We start from the raw sequence: 18083 nt of genomic DNA on the forward strand, positions 1-18083 counted from the left end.
ATAGAAAGTCCAAATTGCCCGAGCTACGGAGATGTAGACACAAACGATCACTTTCTCCTGGAATGTACCTCATTCAAGAATGCTCGTCAAGATCTCTACCAATCTATATCTCTTCAGAATCTAAAATTTATTGATATCGTGAACTTGTCTTTCAATCTTCGAACCAAACTCCAATCCCTTTACAAATTCTTCCAAGCCACAAATAATCCCGCAGTGGACTGATCGTAAAGACATGGTTCCTAGCAGAACACCGAAGTCAAGCATGCGATCAGTAAGCGGATGGTGATCACTTTGATCAGCCTGCGCAGGGACCGGTTGTGCACGATATCGGTCCTCGTTAAGCTGTTCTACCTTAAAGTGCTCGACTTCACGCACAGGTCATCGGGCTACCAAAGCAGGTGAGCCAGCTCCTCTGCAGAGGATTGAAACTGCTATAGTATATCTTCGGATTATCCTCATGGATGTTTCCCAGACCGTCACCAATAGCCCATTGTACAGCTCTAGTGTGATGTAAATAAAGTACCCAAATGTGTGATGGTACTCCCACTTATTTAAAGTCGAAATAGACTACAGGTGGCGTAAAGCAAAACTCTCTACTTATGGCAACACTTCGCAAGCTTTCACCATTAGTGTGTGGAGAGTAATTGAAGAAGGAAGTATGTTCTGCCTTGATTTTCAGATAGATTAAAATCTTTTAGGTCGGAAAACTGTATGGAACTGAAAACTACATTACCCATTGCTCTCAGAGAAAGGTTTGGTTTGGTTGGTTGTTAATTTACGTCGCACTAGAGCTGCACAATGGGCTATTGGCGACGGTCTGGGAAACATCCCTGATGATGAGCTTCTCACGAATCCTCACNACGGCGGGATTCGAACCCGCTACCTCCACGCTTAACAGAGCGTTTGGACCGGCGATACCGCTCGGCCAGGGAGGCCCCAGAGGAGGAGATGGAAAGGAGAAATGCCAAATGCATGGAAACGGTCTTCTCCCCAGATGGCGTAACCGAGCGTTGCGATCGCCGTTTCTGATTTTTTACTGCAAATTTTTGCTATCTTTTAAGCCTCAAACATTAAGGGAAATACAAAGCTATAAGCTAACGAATAGAGCTCGTAGTACTTTTCTACTATCTTCAATCTAAATAAACAAACAGCAGACGAAACTCCTGTGGGAGTGTGATGTTTTTCTTGGATATTTCTGCTACGATTGCATCAATATATATTTTTAGTCCATAAATCTAACAGTTTTTTCAATGTATTTCCTAAAAACTTTTTTATTTATTGTATTAATAAAACAACAGATACTTTTTGTATTTTCGAAGAATGTTTTATTGATAGTAGGTTTGTATCCTTAATGTGATCTCTTTTTGAATGATATTAATAACTTAAATGAAGATTTCCTTTCAAATGATTTATTGGTAGTATTTAAATCAAATATCTTAATTTTAAATTAAGTGTTAGAAAGCAATATTTGATTCTTTTCAACAATCCTAATGTAAGTAAACTGAACCATTATTTTTAATTCATGTATTAATACTAAAATAATAATAACTAAATGGCAATCCCCTTCAAAAATAATTTTTAAACAACTAGAAACAAAATAATTAGTTGAATTATTTTGTGACAAGCTAATCGCAAAATGTTATAGAAAATTCGGTTTGACTAGAAATTCCTATATTTTCCTTTCTTTATTTTTCGTTATTACTTTTGAAAATATTATGTGATTCCTATGATATTAAATTAAAGTATTACAGTGATTAAATTTTTTATGAAATTCTTCGAAAGTAAAATTCTGTAACAAAAAAAAAATGGGAATAATTTATTTTAATTGAATTATTTATTTTACAAGTAATACATTATTTAAATTTAATATTTTGTATGACACTCATATAAGATTATCAACTTTGAGGATACCATTTATAATATGTTTAATACCTTGGTTGCCATGTGAAGTTGTACCTTAATGTGTTTCTTCTATTCAGAGTAAAAAAAATCAATGTCCAAAATTTTTTTCATATTCTATGTACTCTCATAGGGAATCTTTTAATTCATAAATAATTTTCTTTCCAATAAAATTTATTAATGACTCTTTTTAGCTAAATTAAATGCATCTAGTGGGAGAGATTTTATTCTTTCAAAGGCTTTTAAATCACTGATACTGTCTGTGCAATATTTCATTCACTGAATTGTTTCAAGTGAGTTCCAGCTTGTATATAGTAATCGGGTTAATAAAGTTTTAAAAACATAATTTATCATGTTAATAAATATATCTTGATGAATGCAAATCACTCAACAAGGATTGATATGTAGCAAAAAATTAAGATGGGCATTCAAATTGCTCAAAGATAATAAAAGTGTGAGCAAATGCCAATGTCTGCTGCAGTTGAACTATCTTTTGCAAAATAAATTATTCTGATGTCTATCTACATTGTCTGGTGTGGCCAGGGGAGTATTTTTTAATTTTATTTATAGAAATATGTTTAGTATAATGGGCAACTCCATGATAAAAAGGACAACGTAACAAAAAAAAAAGCATTTAATAACATTCCTCCATTTACAAATTTTTTAGATATAGAATCAAAAATCTATTTTAGATATAGAATCAAAAATTGTAGTTTTTATGTATTTTGTAATAATAATGAAAAATAATTTTAATGTAGATTGTGAGACATAAAAATTGTTATAACAGTCACAAGAGCTTTTTCTCTATTTGCCGCTTTCTTTACGTCACTTAATATGTACTTTCAATATTTCCAGTTAATTTGAAGTTTTTTTTTTAAAAATAAATTTAAAAGAATAATTTCATTATTCCTTAGAAGGAGAATTTTAAACTAAAAATATGTTTTACACAATGCTGTCTCTATGTAACAACAATCACATTCTATGTGTTTATTTTAAATAAAACATTAATAATTTTCATCCTTTTTTCTTATATGCATTGTATAAAAACATCACATTAATCCTCAAATTAGGGTGGGCGGAATTTTTGAGTGGAACTCATTCTGTTAATAACAAATACATAATGATTTATTCTAGCTGATGATGGAGGATTTGAAACACAAGTTTATGGGAATCAAGTGTGTAAAACACCTTATTTGAATGAATTGGCATCAAAATCGGTCATATTTAAAAATGCATACACCTCTGTGAGCAGCTGCTCACCTAGTCGCTCAACTATTCTGACAGGACTCCCTCAGCATCAGAATGGGATGTATGGACTTCATCAAGGACAGCACCATTTTAATTCTTTTAATGAAGTGAAGAGTTTGCCATTTTTGCTCCAAAAGAAAAATATATTCTCAGGTATCATTTCACTCCTACATATTTATTCTAACAGCTTTTACATTTTTTTTAATTCAAATTTTTTTTTCTTTACTTTCTTTTCTCTAAACCATCACTATATTTTGTGTGGCTCTAGGTAGAACATATTGCAAGACGTTTGAAGATTTTATTTTATTTATTTATTCATTATTATTTTTTGCATTACTCCTAGGAAAATGAATGACTTAAAATCCCAAGTTTTCAAATATAATTTCATAAAATTAATATAATTTTTTTTTATTTTTTGAATTTACTTTCTAAAGACTAATACTTTAAACAATTTTGCCTCTTTAAATTTTATAACATCCTTAAATTTTTATATTGGCAACCCTTAGAAATGAGAAGATAAAAAACTGGCTCTAGCTAATTTGAATTTTGGAATATTACAGTTAGTTCCTATCAAGTTAAAATTAAAAAGTGTTAACTGTCTATAATCTGCATTGTATGTAATTATTTGTTGCAGGAAGTCTGAAAAATGTTGTGAGAAACTTTTAGGGGAAGTAAGGTCTGTCATAAGGATTCTGAATAGCATAGCAACCTATGATCAGAGTAGAAGTTCTGAAAGGACATGAAAGATTACTAAATGAAATCACTTATATTACATAATGCATACAAATAGATGACTATAGTTCATAATGTTGTAATACTTGATATCAATAAAGCATTAACTGCACGATACAATGGTACATTAAGATTTTATTTGATTGTAAAAATAGTGCTGACTAATTTTGCCACAGATTCCTCATTAACTTTGACTGAAGAAATATACAAGAGGCACAGAAGTGAGGCTCAATGACTCTGAAGAGCCTTCTTATGTAGCAGCACTGACACAGTGCTCCTAGATGTAAATTAGCATTACATTGCTTCTCTCCATAAACATAGCGCGAGGGAGGTAGATTTTTTTAGTAAACTATCCACTTATTTAAAGTTTTATATGTATCGATATATACATAAGTTAAAGAAGTGTTAGGTTTCATTGTAACAACATGGCAAACAGCAAATGCTGTAGGCCTTGTTGCTATTGGCTGGACCCTACACTATAAACTGGAACTTATAGGGCATATTATATTAGTATAATGTTAACTGATATCTAGTCACTGTTGCCAAGAGGTTTCAATCTATTTATATCAATCTGATTTCATTGCAATTTAAAAATGAAAAAAAAACAAAAAAAAACAACTAAAGATGCTAACTTATAAATGAAAAAATCCCATTGGAGCATGTAAACACTAGATCAACCACCATGTGTCTACACCATGTGTTTATGTCTAATGGTGATTATTAGAAACTAATCAGAGCAAAAGTAAATATGACAAAGGTAAATAACAGTATCTATTATATGATATTATCATCTCCTGTTGAAATTCTGAAAACAAAATGTGTTAATAAAAGATTAAAGAGAAAATTTTAAAGTTACTTTTGCACCTTAAAAACCTTTTACAAATTTCTACTAAAATATTCACTGTGTGCTTATGCAATTGCACATGGAAGAGTACACCAATGTTACCAATTTACAATATGTCGCAGAAGATATTGGATCAATAAATAAAAGCATTATTCATGAAGTCTACCTTACCTTCAGGTCCACATTAGCTCACCTCTGCCGTCTATGCATACCTATGTAAATTTATATTTAAAACTTAAAAATAGATTAAAAGCTTTCTGAAGAAAAAAAATTTGTGCCCCCTCACGCTACACTTGTGCTTCTCTCTGTATGCAATGACATTTTTGGTCATAGAATGCTATGCAATTCTCAATCTTTATGATGTGCATCATCTGATTTGCATTTTTAAGATATTCTGTATACATATAAAACAATTTAGTAAGATTTTATAGATACTGACTTATCTTTTTGTTCTAGGAATAATTGGCAAAAAACATGTTGGACCAGAATCTGTATATCCCTTTGATTTTGCTTACACAGAAGAGAACAATTCTATTAACCAAGTGGGGCGTAATATTACTCGAATTCGAAATTTAGTTAATAAATTTTTAACTGCAGCTAATTCTTCGTCAAGGTAAGAAGCTACTTGAATTGGTCTAACAGTATGATTTTATTATGTTTTTACTGTAATCACCAATGAATAGAATATCATAACGTAAATTTATCTGCACGACGAACTTTTATCAGTTTAGAAAACAATGTAAATTGAATAGTTAATAACCTATAGATTTTTCAAGTTATAGATCACCTGACAGGTGGTCAAAGGTTTCTAAAAATTAATAGATGAATAGCTATATAAAATAGTTAAAAAATAATAATTGATAAAATAATTATTTTTGATTAATAATATTATATTATCTATTAAATTTGTCAAATTTTATTGTCTAAAAAAGAAACTTGCTTATTTTATTAGCTTATATTATTTTGTTGGTATAACATTTAGTACATTATTATATTAATAATACACATTTAGTACTTATTTCTCGATTTTTCAACTCTTTTTACCTGCATAAAGTTACATTTTATTATGATTTATTAATAATCCACATACTCTTAAACATATTGATCCTTTTTTGGGCATTTTAATGACATTCTAGTGCTTTTAAATTTTTTTAAGAAAAAGGTTTGAGTTATAATTTGGATGATTTAAATAACTTTTTTTAAAAATGGTTAATTTTATTTAAAAAAAAAAAGCTTTTTTTCTGTCGAAATTATTGGCTCTCCACTTTAACTACTTTTTTAATAATGTAATAATTTATCAGATTTACAAAATTAATTTAAATACAATAATAAGGAAAAAAAAATGAAAAAGAGAGTTGTCTTGTTTAAGTAATGCTAACTTATTTATCATCATTATATATCTAAAACAGGAAAGAGACAAATTCTCATTAATTACTAAAAAAAAAAAATAATTAGTTGTTTCTTTCAGGCCATTTTTCTTATATGTTGCATTCCACGATCCTCATCGGTGTGGTCATACAAATCCAGAGTTTGGAGAATTTTGTGAAAAATTTGGTAATGGTGCTGAAGGCATGGGAGTCATTCCAGATTGGAAACCAATCCACTATAAGCCGGAAGAAGTTTTGGTACCATATTTTGTCCCTGATACTCCGGCTGCAAGGAGGGACATTGCTGCTCAGTATACTACTATAAGTAGAATGGATCAAGGTATGAAATTAAAGCCAATATCCTTTTATACAAATTGAGTTAAAGTTCAAACAATTTCACCAGTTGCATCAGTGTTTTTGTTACCCTATCAATTACATCATAACCTGTATTTTAATTGCATTTTATTTGTTTACTTATTACTCATTTGCACTACAACCCATTTGGTCTTCCTCACGACACATCTCCAAATTTTCTTATCCTTAGCTTTTTGTGACTTTCATGACTTTGAGATCTCATTCAAGTTCATCCAGTTATCCAATTCGAAGATTTGAAAGTCGTTTTCTTTTTGCAATCCTTTTAGCCATAAGATCTGCCTCGTTCAATAATGTACATTTTTTAAACCAACTTTCATGAAGTCTTAAAGTGAAATTTTACAAAAAGAAAAAAAAATCAATGACCTATTACATAGGATGGTCTCTCCTAAACAAAAATAATTTAAAATTATGACATTCCCTTGACCACAAAAAATATATATATCATTCTGGCAGGATTTCATAAAAAATAATAAAAACTAATACTTAATCATAAAATTCGTAAAAAAGGTGATTAAAGACAAGGTGAAACAGTGATGTTTCAATCTTCAACTTTAGATGTTTCCCTCGAAAAATTAGTCTTTGAACAACTTTGAAAAATTAAATAAAAATCGTAAAGCAAGGGGAAGACAAATATTGATTGCCTTGAATAAGATCTAAAAATACTTAAAATCGAGAACTGAAAAACAAGGGTGTGGTAGGCCAAGATGGAAATCTGTTTTTGAAAAGGCCATGATCCACACCAGATTGGTGTGTCATTGAAGAAGAAATTAAAGAGGAAAACTGAACAAGTAACCACTAATGAAAATATGGTTGAGCTAAATATAGAAACAAAACAAAAATTTATAAATATAATGTATAGAAGCTGAGAAATGTTTGTTACCAGCTTGAAAACATATTTTTGACATAATGGCTTTTGAATCTTGATATCATGCTCACATTATTATAAATAAATAAATAATTATAATGCTTCATTACTTTTCATTGAAATTTGGAACAATAATCTCAAATTAGTTTTCTTTCAGATTATGTTAGTACATTTAATGTAGTATAACTCAAGAAATAAAATTTAAAAAAAGAAAGATTTTTTAACCAAGTTTACTGGTAGGTAAAACTCCTTTAAGCATAAATACAATATTGAAAAGCAGTTGTTTATGTGCCATGAAGGTGAAAATTGTTTCTACAGGTATACTTTAGCATTTCTTAGTTACAATCGTGCAATTAAAATTATATGTTCACACTGAAATAAGGATCTGTACAGAGCATCTGTTATGAAATCAGATTTGTACAGGACAAGCATATTTTATGAAATATGATATATATTTTCTGTAATTTGAATCAGATATATTTAACACGTAATTAAATTAGTTTAAATGCAAGTAAAATTGATGATCAAACTATAAGCTAACTTGAATTAATGGCCATAGATTGAAACTACAATGGATGAATTTAAAAAATAATGTGTTGTTTTACGGAGGATAACTAATTTCTATTTTTTTGCAAGATTTAATCGTCATTAAGGGAGGGCGCTTTTATAGGGATCAAAGGGCAGGCAGACGGGCCATTCTTCTAAAAACGCTTATGGAGAACACTGCATTTATCTATTTCATTTATGTTTTGGTATTTGACAACAATAATAAGATTGTTTATATAGATTATACTAAATGATACATAATAATGGTTGCTGCTAAATAATTTTATGTATTTATCTATTTCATTTATGTTTAGGTATTGGATTGATACTGGATGAAATCAAGAAGTTTAATTATGAAAATGATACTTTAGTTATTTTTACTTCTGACAATGGAATACCGTTTCCTAGTGGCCGCACTAATCTTTATGATCCTGGAATGGCTGAACCATTCTTATTACACATTCCTAAGAAACCAGAATTACATAATAAAGTAAATATGGTGGTTGTTTTAAAAATATTTCTTTTTAAAATTCTTTTGAGTAGCACAATTTGTTAACAAACTTTTAACTTATTTTCAAATTTAGTGCAAGATTAAATATCTGGTTTCTAAAGTAGCATGAGCAAACCATTTTTTAAATTGATTTTTCTAATTGTTGGTCATTTTTTAGAAGCTTGGAAGTCTGAATCACCAAAAAGATTTTATTTAAAAAAATATTTATTTTGAATCTATTTACATAATTTATGGTGGGCTCTCCTATAATCCTTTTTCCTTATATTTCATATAAGATAAAAATATATAACAAATGATCCACACAATTTCTTTTACTATTTTTTTAAACTAGATTTCATAGTTGTTCAATTTTATTGGATCAAACTAAACACTTTGGGTATCAGGACTTAAAAGTTTAATAAAGTTTTTCTTATACATTGATGAATTAATTATAATGAAGGTTTGAAATTTTTTAAGAAATTTTCAAAACAAAAGTGAAAAAATGGAATAATATATTCTGTATATTTATAAAACTCATTCTTTTTGATGATTATAAATTGCTATGATTAATGTGATTTATTTTTACCTCATTCTTAACTCCAGTTTGGAGCTTAGGGGCTACATTTTTTATCTCATGGTATTAGTGGCCCAAAAGTTTCATCACTTTTGATGGTTTATTAATGATCTTTAATTCAATATTAACTGTCCTGCACCAAGTTGTTTAATGTTTTCTTCTTTCCGTGGGTATTCCAATCAAACCTCTGTTTTACTTTATTTTATCTTTATTGTTATCAATCAGGTATTAGTATGATTTAAATTTTAATTGTTATACTTATGGTACATTTTATTTTATTAGTTTATAAGAAAACAAAATGATTAAGATAGGTTTTATTTTTTAGTAGTTTAAGACCTGTTGTATCCCTATGACATATTTATGAAATAAATTTTTATCACTATTAAAAATTAGAAAGAAATATCTTACTACTATTTATATTTTAAATTTTCCATTATTTAATTTTACGAAAATTTGTTGCAATTTCTACTATTGTTAGAATTGAAATTTTTAATTGGATTAAGAAATTGGAAAGGTAATTTTAAGTCATATTTTTTTTTTTTTTTTTGAAATCCGATGCAATTTTTCTGACAGTTTTTTATGATAATTAGGAATTCAATTTGTGCAGATATTATGAAGTAGTAAATAACTAATCCTTTTTTTCTTAATCCTTATACACTTTCTTATCTTTGTTACTTTATTATACAATAAATAGGCAAGTAATTCTTCTCACACCATAGAAAATGTTTACAAAAATATATTTTATGGTTATTTATATTTTTATTTCTCACAAGTTTTTCTTTTGAGTTTTAAAACCAATAATTTGGAATGTAGTTCCTGTCATGACTATGAATTTAAAAAAAAATTTAATAAAAGTATGTTTCTTGTTTTCAGGAATCAAATTCAATGGTAAGCCTGCTAGACATTGCGCCAACAATATTAGACTGGTTCAACATAAGCTATCCAGATTACAAACTAAATAAGGCAAGTGTCAAGTTGACTGGGAAATCTCTTCTAAACTTAACACAAAATGACAAAACTGTATTTGGTAGTCACAATTTACATGAAGCAACTATGTATTACCCCATGCGAGTCATAAGAACTAAAGAATACAAACTCATACACAACTTAAACTTCAAAATGCCTTTCCCTATAGATCAAGATTTTTTTATTTCTCCAACGTTTCAAGATCTCCTCAATAAAACGTTAGATGGACTGCCAACCAACTGGTATAAAAATCTGTCTAACTATTACTATAGAGATCAATGGGAGTTATACAACTTGAAAGAAGACCCCCATGAATTGCGGAATTTGATACCATATCCTGTATATAGTGATGTGGTTAAAAAATTGATGCAAACACTATGGGATTGGTCAGTCAAGACTAATGATCCTTGGATTTGTTCACCATATGCTGTACTAGAAGATACAGGACGGTTCAAGGACAATCCCCAATGTTTGCCGCTTTATAATCATCTTGTAGATCTTGCTTAATTTATAAATTTACTACTTAATATGCAGGACTTTAAAATTACATGGACCTATAAAACCTATGTCCTAGATGCAATCTGCAACAGGATGCCAAATATCATATATTTTATTCAATTAATTGTATCTCTATTTTTAATGTATAATTTATTAAATTTTTTATAAAGATATATGAACAAATAAAGCTCTAACCTTAGATCACAATAAATATATACAAGTACAAATTTTATTTTTTAAATATGTCCTGCTCCCAAATTATTCATTGTTAGAGCTTGTAATTGTGTATACATCTATACATTGCTTTAAAAATGTGTTTATTTTTTATTGCTGAATAAACTACTTACTATACAGATTTGAAGATAATTTTTATCTAGTCATTTTAGTGTTTCCCATGAATATTCAGTATCAAATCATAGTAACAGATCGAGTGGACTGATTTAATTTAGGATTGAGATAGATCTCATAGATTAGCTGCCGTCAGTCGTGAACGGGTGACCCTTGCATAGAAACTGGCTACCAAAGTAAACCTTAATCGCCAGAAGTGGTGACCAAGTTACAGGCCCAAGAATAAAATGCGTCCAATCTTCAGATTCCAGAATAAATCAGCGTCCCATTTTGATCGTTCTTCTGGCAATTTTTTCTACGAATTTTGACATGCTTAAAATCCTGATATTTTTAATAGGACGTGCAAAAATATCATGTGGAAATCTATAACAATGCTGAAAAGCATTGTTATAGATTTCCACATGGTATTTTTAATACAATTTTATTATGGAATGTACATTTCGAATCTGGTATTTAAGCAATCATTTTTTGATTTAAATCAAATTGTTTTTTTTTTTCTTCAAAAGAATATCTTGAATCAAAAACAGTGGTGTTGGGCGTATACTAATCCAATAGTGGCTAACAGTCTTTATCAATGATTTCATGTGTATTTCCATTATCAGGATAGAATTTGATGAAAGTTATTAACAATAACTAGTACAGATAAATAACAGCAAATAAATATCAAGGTTATAAATTTCGCAAAATACTTTTTTATTAAGTTCTATCGGTTTTACAACTTTATTTTACTTTACTAGCTTTTATAACGATGCCCGGTGGCTGAATGGTAGTGCTTCGTGCACCTGTGCCACAGGTCCTGGGTTCGATTCTCGGGCCGGGCAAGGTTGACTCAGCCTTTCATCCCTTCAGTGGGTCGATAAATGGGTACCAAGCATGCTTGAAAACTAAACACTGGAAGTTCCGCGTTTGGCTGACCACCTAACTGGAACTTCTGCTCCTGCACCCCAGAGCTCAAGAAAACTGAGATGGGCCCTCTATGGGCTGTCATGCCACTGAGTTTAGATTTTATAAGAGAGTTTACTAACAACTTATATTGAAAATAGCTTCTGTTCTACTCTATGGAGATAGTGACTTTTTAAACCACTAAAACATACTTATTTATTGAAATGATTGTAAATGCGATCAGTCGTAAACACTAAAATTTTAGACCGATAAACATGTATATTTTTTATTGTTGTGACAAAATATGTGTATAAAGAACAAGTTTCAGAATAATTTGCTTGTGATTCTTTTATTGTAACTTTCTGTAATCTGTATATATATGTGTTCAATTGTTCTGATGTGTTGTATGCTTGAGACTGATTAATTGTTCTGATGTAAAACTTTAGTTTAAATAGAATAAATTATTTTGTATACAAGAATGTGCTTGTCTACTTTTACATATAAATTGTTAAGTTTTTTAAAATATGAACAAGGAACTTGACTGTTTTTTTTCTCATACAGTAATTTGAATAAATTTACTTTTCAACCACTTTCTTTCATATGTAGAAGAATAATGCCTTATTGCTAATCCTTTGCATTTATTCAAATTATTTGTTATTTACCAAATCAAAACAAAATATGAAAGCATTTTTAATAAAGCATGCCTAATATTGGTATTAGACAAAATGGAATATTCTATTCAAATTCTAACTCTGCTTACAATTTTTAACTTATCAAAATTGAGTACCAAAGTATTCCAGCTTGAGCTATAATTATCATTTATTAGTGACCGTTTGGAAGCATTCTTCACCCATTTTGACTTAGTGTGATGAGTGTACGGAATTCTTCTGAATTGAAAAAGAACTGTTTCCACATCAAGCAAACATTTTTTATTCTTTTCAAAAAATCCAGTAGCAGCTACAGGATAAAAAAAAATATTCATTTTGATAAAAGATTTTTAAAAAATTATTATAAAGTCACTTTTTTTAATGGAGCTTTTTTTTTTTGCGATTGCTGAAACTAACAACTGATGAAAAAAAATTGGGCTTTTAATCGGTTAATGATGATAGAAAGACAATACTTGTGCATGCACACACACTGTACTACCGTAATTAGTATCCATTATCTCCAACCATAACCGTCAGGACATTAGTTAAGTCTGAATCACATCACACAATTAGAAAAGTGGAATCTGATCTGACAGTTAGTCCTTAACACTGGTAAAAAACCAAAGCCCCAGCAGGCAAAAACTGAAACCACCATACCAATGGATGGAGCTAATATGCACCTAGTACACAAAAACAAAAATTTCTGCAGTGTATATCTCGATATTCTAATTTTAGCAGCATATTATGTTTAATTATATACCATCAAAATTTCACCATCAAAAATTTAAAATAGACATCTAGTTATTCTTAATTTTTGATGTTATATTAATAGAATAAAATAAATAATATAGCCATCTGGTTCTTATTAAACTATTATACTTAAAAATATAAACATATTACATTCGCACTATGGATGGAGGATTTTATTTTATTTATCTTATTTTTTAAAAAAATCTCAATTTTTTTGAAAGTTAAGATTTTGCAATTATTTTGAGCAATATTTATCATATTTTATACCAGAATATTTTAAAATTAACTCATTTTGCTTCAACAAACTGAATAGTTTTGCCAACTGAATTTTTGTAGCAAATAGTATGTACAAAGCCTGTTTTAAAAATGCATAGTGAAAATAACTAGATTTAGTTTGAATTTTGAATAATTAGTAAGTTTAATCTATTCTGAATGATCACATCATTCTGATTTAAGCAAATTTCTTCCAGTACCTTCTGAAAGCTAAATGTGTTAAAATGATACACAGCTTATAGGGTTTTCAATTAATCTGATCTTTGAAAATATTGCCCGATTAGTTGCATAAATAAAAAATTTTATTTGAGATTTTTTTGGTAACCATTGGCAAGATTCAGCATAAATGTTTAGTGTTGGAAAGTTTCTAATTTTTAAGAATAATTTAATTGTTTAAATGCATTTTTATTGGTAAATTATAATATATATATATATATATGAATAATTATATATATATATATTATAAAAGAATGTGGCCCTATTTTTGCATTATATAATAGTTTGAAATTATAATGCAAAAATTAACTGTTCATACCAGTCTCTTGTCTTCAGGGTTTTGAACTTCCTTTCTCACTCTTTGGTTCAAAGTTAGGAATGTTCTGTCACATAATCTAGTACGGAAGTGCCACAACTAGAGATTACTCCACCCATAAATCAGACTGGAAATATTACAAGAAACTCAATCTTGTAACAGTGTGGAAAGAGAAAACAATTTCCTCTTTGGAAGAGAGAATAATTTTTGTTCATTTTCTAAACGCTGAATCTGGAGAACTAAAATAATTGGAGATCATCATCACCTCCCTACCATGGCTAAGCACCCTCCATTTTTAAGACTCAATCTTTTAATGGTCATGGTAGGAATGCCACGTAATTTTGATCCAGGTCAAACGACATGAACAGCGCCTGAGCTGGTACTCCTCTTTCCGAGCTTCCACACCATAACCATCATGAGGATTTTAAGCGAGGTCAAATTTCATGTGCACCTTGCTGTGTATACAGGCTCGTCGTTTCGGCTACCACGATCGAATTCACAACCCCCGGTCTCAAATAAATAGTTGGACAAAGTGATAAACAATAAATATCTGCCTATTTTCTTAAAAAAAAAAACTTTATTTCATATGTTGTGGATGAATCTAAAATTATGTGAATAACAATGATGATGTTAATATTAAATGCTACAATTATTATACAGTACTAAAATTAATAAGTTTCATAAGAAATATAAAACTTATGAAAATAAGCTAGAACATAACTTTTTAAACAAACCTATAATCAAGTATAGGTGCAGTGGGCATTGTATCTACATTTTATTGATGCAGAGAACCACAGAAAGAACATCACACATAAAATCACAGTCAAAGAAAACAGGCGAATTTAAAATTAAACACCATTACAGATGTTTATATTAACTAGATTAAGATATTTTTCATTAAGTAATGCCAGACTTATAATGACTAGAAACAGTTTCATACTTGTATTAATTAAACTTTACATTTTTTTAAAACAAGTATCAGAATTAAAAGTGAACAATTCTAATTTTGTCAATTTCACAACATAATTACAATAATTGTACTTTCTCTATCATTGTTTACAGACATTTAAAAAAAAAACTTGGAAGTTGTAACATTCATTAGAAATTTAAAAACATGAAATTTTTACAATCAATTAAAATATAATTAAACCAAATTTACAACACAAGTACAATAATTGTACTTTCTCACTTGGAAAAATTAAATTTGTGATAAAAAAACTAGATATTGGAACACAGAAAAATACTTTGAATACAAACATATAAGTACATTTAATTTTTCATGTTATAAATTTAAAAATATTTCAATAAAAGATTTAACTTTGAGTTCTGCCTTCTTTTTTTTTTTAAGTAAACATATTTTTTAATTTGATAAATAAATTTAATCTGTTGTTTTAAGCATACCATATCTTAATTTTACAGCAGCAATTTAAAGCTCACCAATGAAATTCCATAGAATGAAATGCACAAACACATAAAAGATAAATGAGTTAAATTTAAAATCAGATTAGTTTATACATTTATTTCAAATTGCAATCAGGAAAATTAGTATTTTTACACAGTTAAACAACTAGAAACAACCCTTAACAAACAACTAGAATAATAATTTTTTTTTTATCATATCACATAAAACTATTTTCAAAATAAATAAATAGGCATAAAGGGTAACTTCATCCGTAAAATGTTCATTCACACCCGGCAAGTCTTGAGATAGGGTGCCTATTTCTGAGAGCTTTTATATTTCCATCTTTATATTTTTGTAGGGAATGAAGGTTTTAAATACCAAGTATATTTTTCGCTTCGGTTTCTTCAGATTATTCATTTAATTCAGATAAGTATTTTATAAAAAATATCTAATTAGCTAAATTCCCTTTAAAAGTTATCCAAGATCTTTTCTCAAAACTCAGCTTTAAATAAAGAAATAGGTTAGCAATTTTTAAAAGGTCTCATTTATGTATGAACAATGAGAAATTAATTTAAAATTGTATTAATAAATATTGATTATATAAACTTTGATCATTACAGCTTATTTCGCAACCAAAAAATTTTAGATTAAAATATAAGAGGTATATTCATTCCTTTAAACTGCTAGAGAGAATTCAGTTAATTACTATTTCTTCAATTTTAGTAAATTAATCATTTGTTATTTCAATTTCAACTTGAAGCCAGAATAGAGTCAATTAGAGTTCTTAACTGATTCAAATTTGATGCAATGATGGATAAAAAAATAAAAAAAATGCTAGATAATACAGCAATTGAGTGCAATTGTACAAAACATGTTACAATCATGGTTCAGTAGTTATACTATCATAAGTCAAAAAGTTTATACTAGCCTGGGTATTAGAGATGGCTACTATCTTTTGTAACAGTTATTTTATATTCACAAAAATAACATGTTACTTTTAAAGATCTATTACAAATTGCTTCAAAAGTGTGATATAATCGATTGTACTGTGAAAAGCTTATTTTTTTCAGCATATTGCTTTATGTTTCAACTGTTCTTTATTGATGTTTGAACAGTTATAAGAAAAATAAACAAAATAAGAAAGCAAATCTCATTTTATTAATAGTTTATGTCATAAAGAAAGATTGACTCTCAGCTATTATGAAGCATAACGAGTACTGGTTAACTAATGAAAGCACCGTTAGATGATCACGTGGAATTGAATATGTTTCATTCAATATAAAACAAAAATGGTGGATCGGTTTCTCCCGTTAGTTAGAGAGGATAAAGTATTTGCGATAGCTGATACTTTTATAATGAGATGTTACAAGGCAAAAAGTCAGTTATTTTGTAACAGATACTTACAACATACACGATTTCACATTGTAATAGCTGTAACATGTTATTCAAAAACAACTGTTACATCTCCTTTCTATTGAGTATAAAGTTAGGCTACTAGTGATAGTTAAGTCTTTTCTATTAATAAGTTATCTAAAAATATTAGTGTATATTATTTTATTTTTCTATAAACTATTAAAAAATTATTGACTTCAAATTACCAGGTAGTGGTTAGTTAAGTTTGATTAAGGTTGAACAATGAGCTAAAGACAAATAAATATTGGCAATATTGTAAGAGTCATCCCTTTCTGATGATTTGGAAATCATGCTAGTATAAAAGGCACATTGTGACACAATTTTGAATCAAGATTATGAATATATCCCGGGTATTAACACTATGATTCAATTCATCAGTAGTTTATCATTTGAGCAAACATAAATAAATTTAAAACCACAATTAGGAAAATACATCGAACAAAACAATGATAACTTCCTCGATTCGTCAGCAGAATATAACCTATCAACGTTTGTCACAGATTATGAAATCAATGTGTTGGAATGCAATAGAATCAGTAATGGGATTCAAATAATTCAAAAACTCGATCGGGCATATTTTTTTTAAAGTAGCATAAAAATGGGAAAACAGGGCATTTAAAAATTACTAAAAAAATCTGTTTAAAATTATTCAGAATAAGAAGATTAAAAACCTAAAATTTACATTTAAAAAACTGCACAAAAATGCAAGAAAAGATTAAAAATTTTGTAAAATTTAGAGAAACAATGCAAAATAAATAAATTCTGGAAAAAAATAATTGCTGGAAAAAAAATATTAAATAACTCTTTTCTTCTTGAGATTGTAATCATTAATTTTGAGTCTGACTTCATAAAGTTCAAATCAAAAAAATGATTTATGTTGAATCAAATATTTTTGTGACCATACAATGAACTATTCGAACCATCACTAGAGACTCTAGTCATTATTGGGTGAAACAGGTTTTTTTAATATTTTTCAATGATGAAGAAATTGTCTAAATTACAAATCTTTTCAAATGATTTTGTTATTATACAAAGAAACATTAAACTACACTATTTAAAGATACAATGTTTAAAATAAATTTTTAAAACACAATATTACAATAAATAAATAGAATACGGTCTAGAATACTTGGTAAAAATAAAATACAGTGTAACGTCCCATATCCGGACGTCCCTTTTCCGGAAGGGTCAATTTCCCGGACACTTTTTAACAATCAAAATAAACAAACATTTCTTCATCTTCCCCACTCTCTTAAAAAAAAAAAGTATTTTGACAGGTTTTTTCCTTTCTTAGCTTCTAGTGATCTATGCATTAAACCCATAAATCAACAGAAAAGAGAACAGAAGATCTACCAAGACCGTACCGTTAGTAACGCTCCTCCTCTGGAATGCAGGAAAGGGGGGGGGAGATTTGTTTTCAAAAGAGCACAAT

The 18083-nt window shown here is 28.7% G+C and overlaps 1 protein-coding gene across 1 annotated transcript; it reads left to right on the plus strand.

The window, feature by feature from the left end:
* The first annotated feature begins 991 nt into the window (after positions 1-991).
* On the plus strand, positions 992-12113 carry LOC107452892 (N-sulfoglucosamine sulfohydrolase). The gene is made up of 6 exons (XM_016069515.4): positions 992-1338; positions 3034-3300; positions 5180-5336; positions 6192-6430; positions 8191-8366; positions 9814-12113. The coding sequence occupies exons 1-6, from the start codon at positions 1251-1253 to the stop codon at positions 10411-10413; spliced, it is 1527 nt and encodes a 508-aa protein (XP_015925001.1). The 5' UTR covers positions 992-1250; the 3' UTR covers positions 10414-12113.
* The last annotated feature ends 5970 nt before the right edge of the window (positions 12114-18083 follow it).

Source organism: Parasteatoda tepidariorum, chromosome 3 (genome assembly GCF_043381705.1).
Source record: "Parasteatoda tepidariorum isolate YZ-2023 chromosome 3, CAS_Ptep_4.0, whole genome shotgun sequence".
NCBI lineage: Eukaryota > Metazoa > Arthropoda > Arachnida > Araneae > Theridiidae > Parasteatoda > Parasteatoda tepidariorum.

What these genes read in the sequence shown, in the direction of transcription:
- LOC107452892 (XM_016069515.4), top strand. Translation starts at nt 1,251, where the DNA reads ATGTATTTCCTAAAAACTTTTTTATTTATTGTATTAATAAAACAACAG. An exon ending in GAATGTTTTATTGATAGTAG is followed by an intron (nt 1,339 to 3,033) that starts GTTTGTATCCTT and finishes GATTTATTCTAG; the next exon opens with CTGATGATGGAGGATTTGAA. An exon ending in TATAAGTAGAATGGATCAAG is followed by an intron (nt 6,431 to 8,190) that starts GTATGAAATTAA and finishes ATTTATGTTTAG; the next exon opens with GTATTGGATTGATACTGGAT.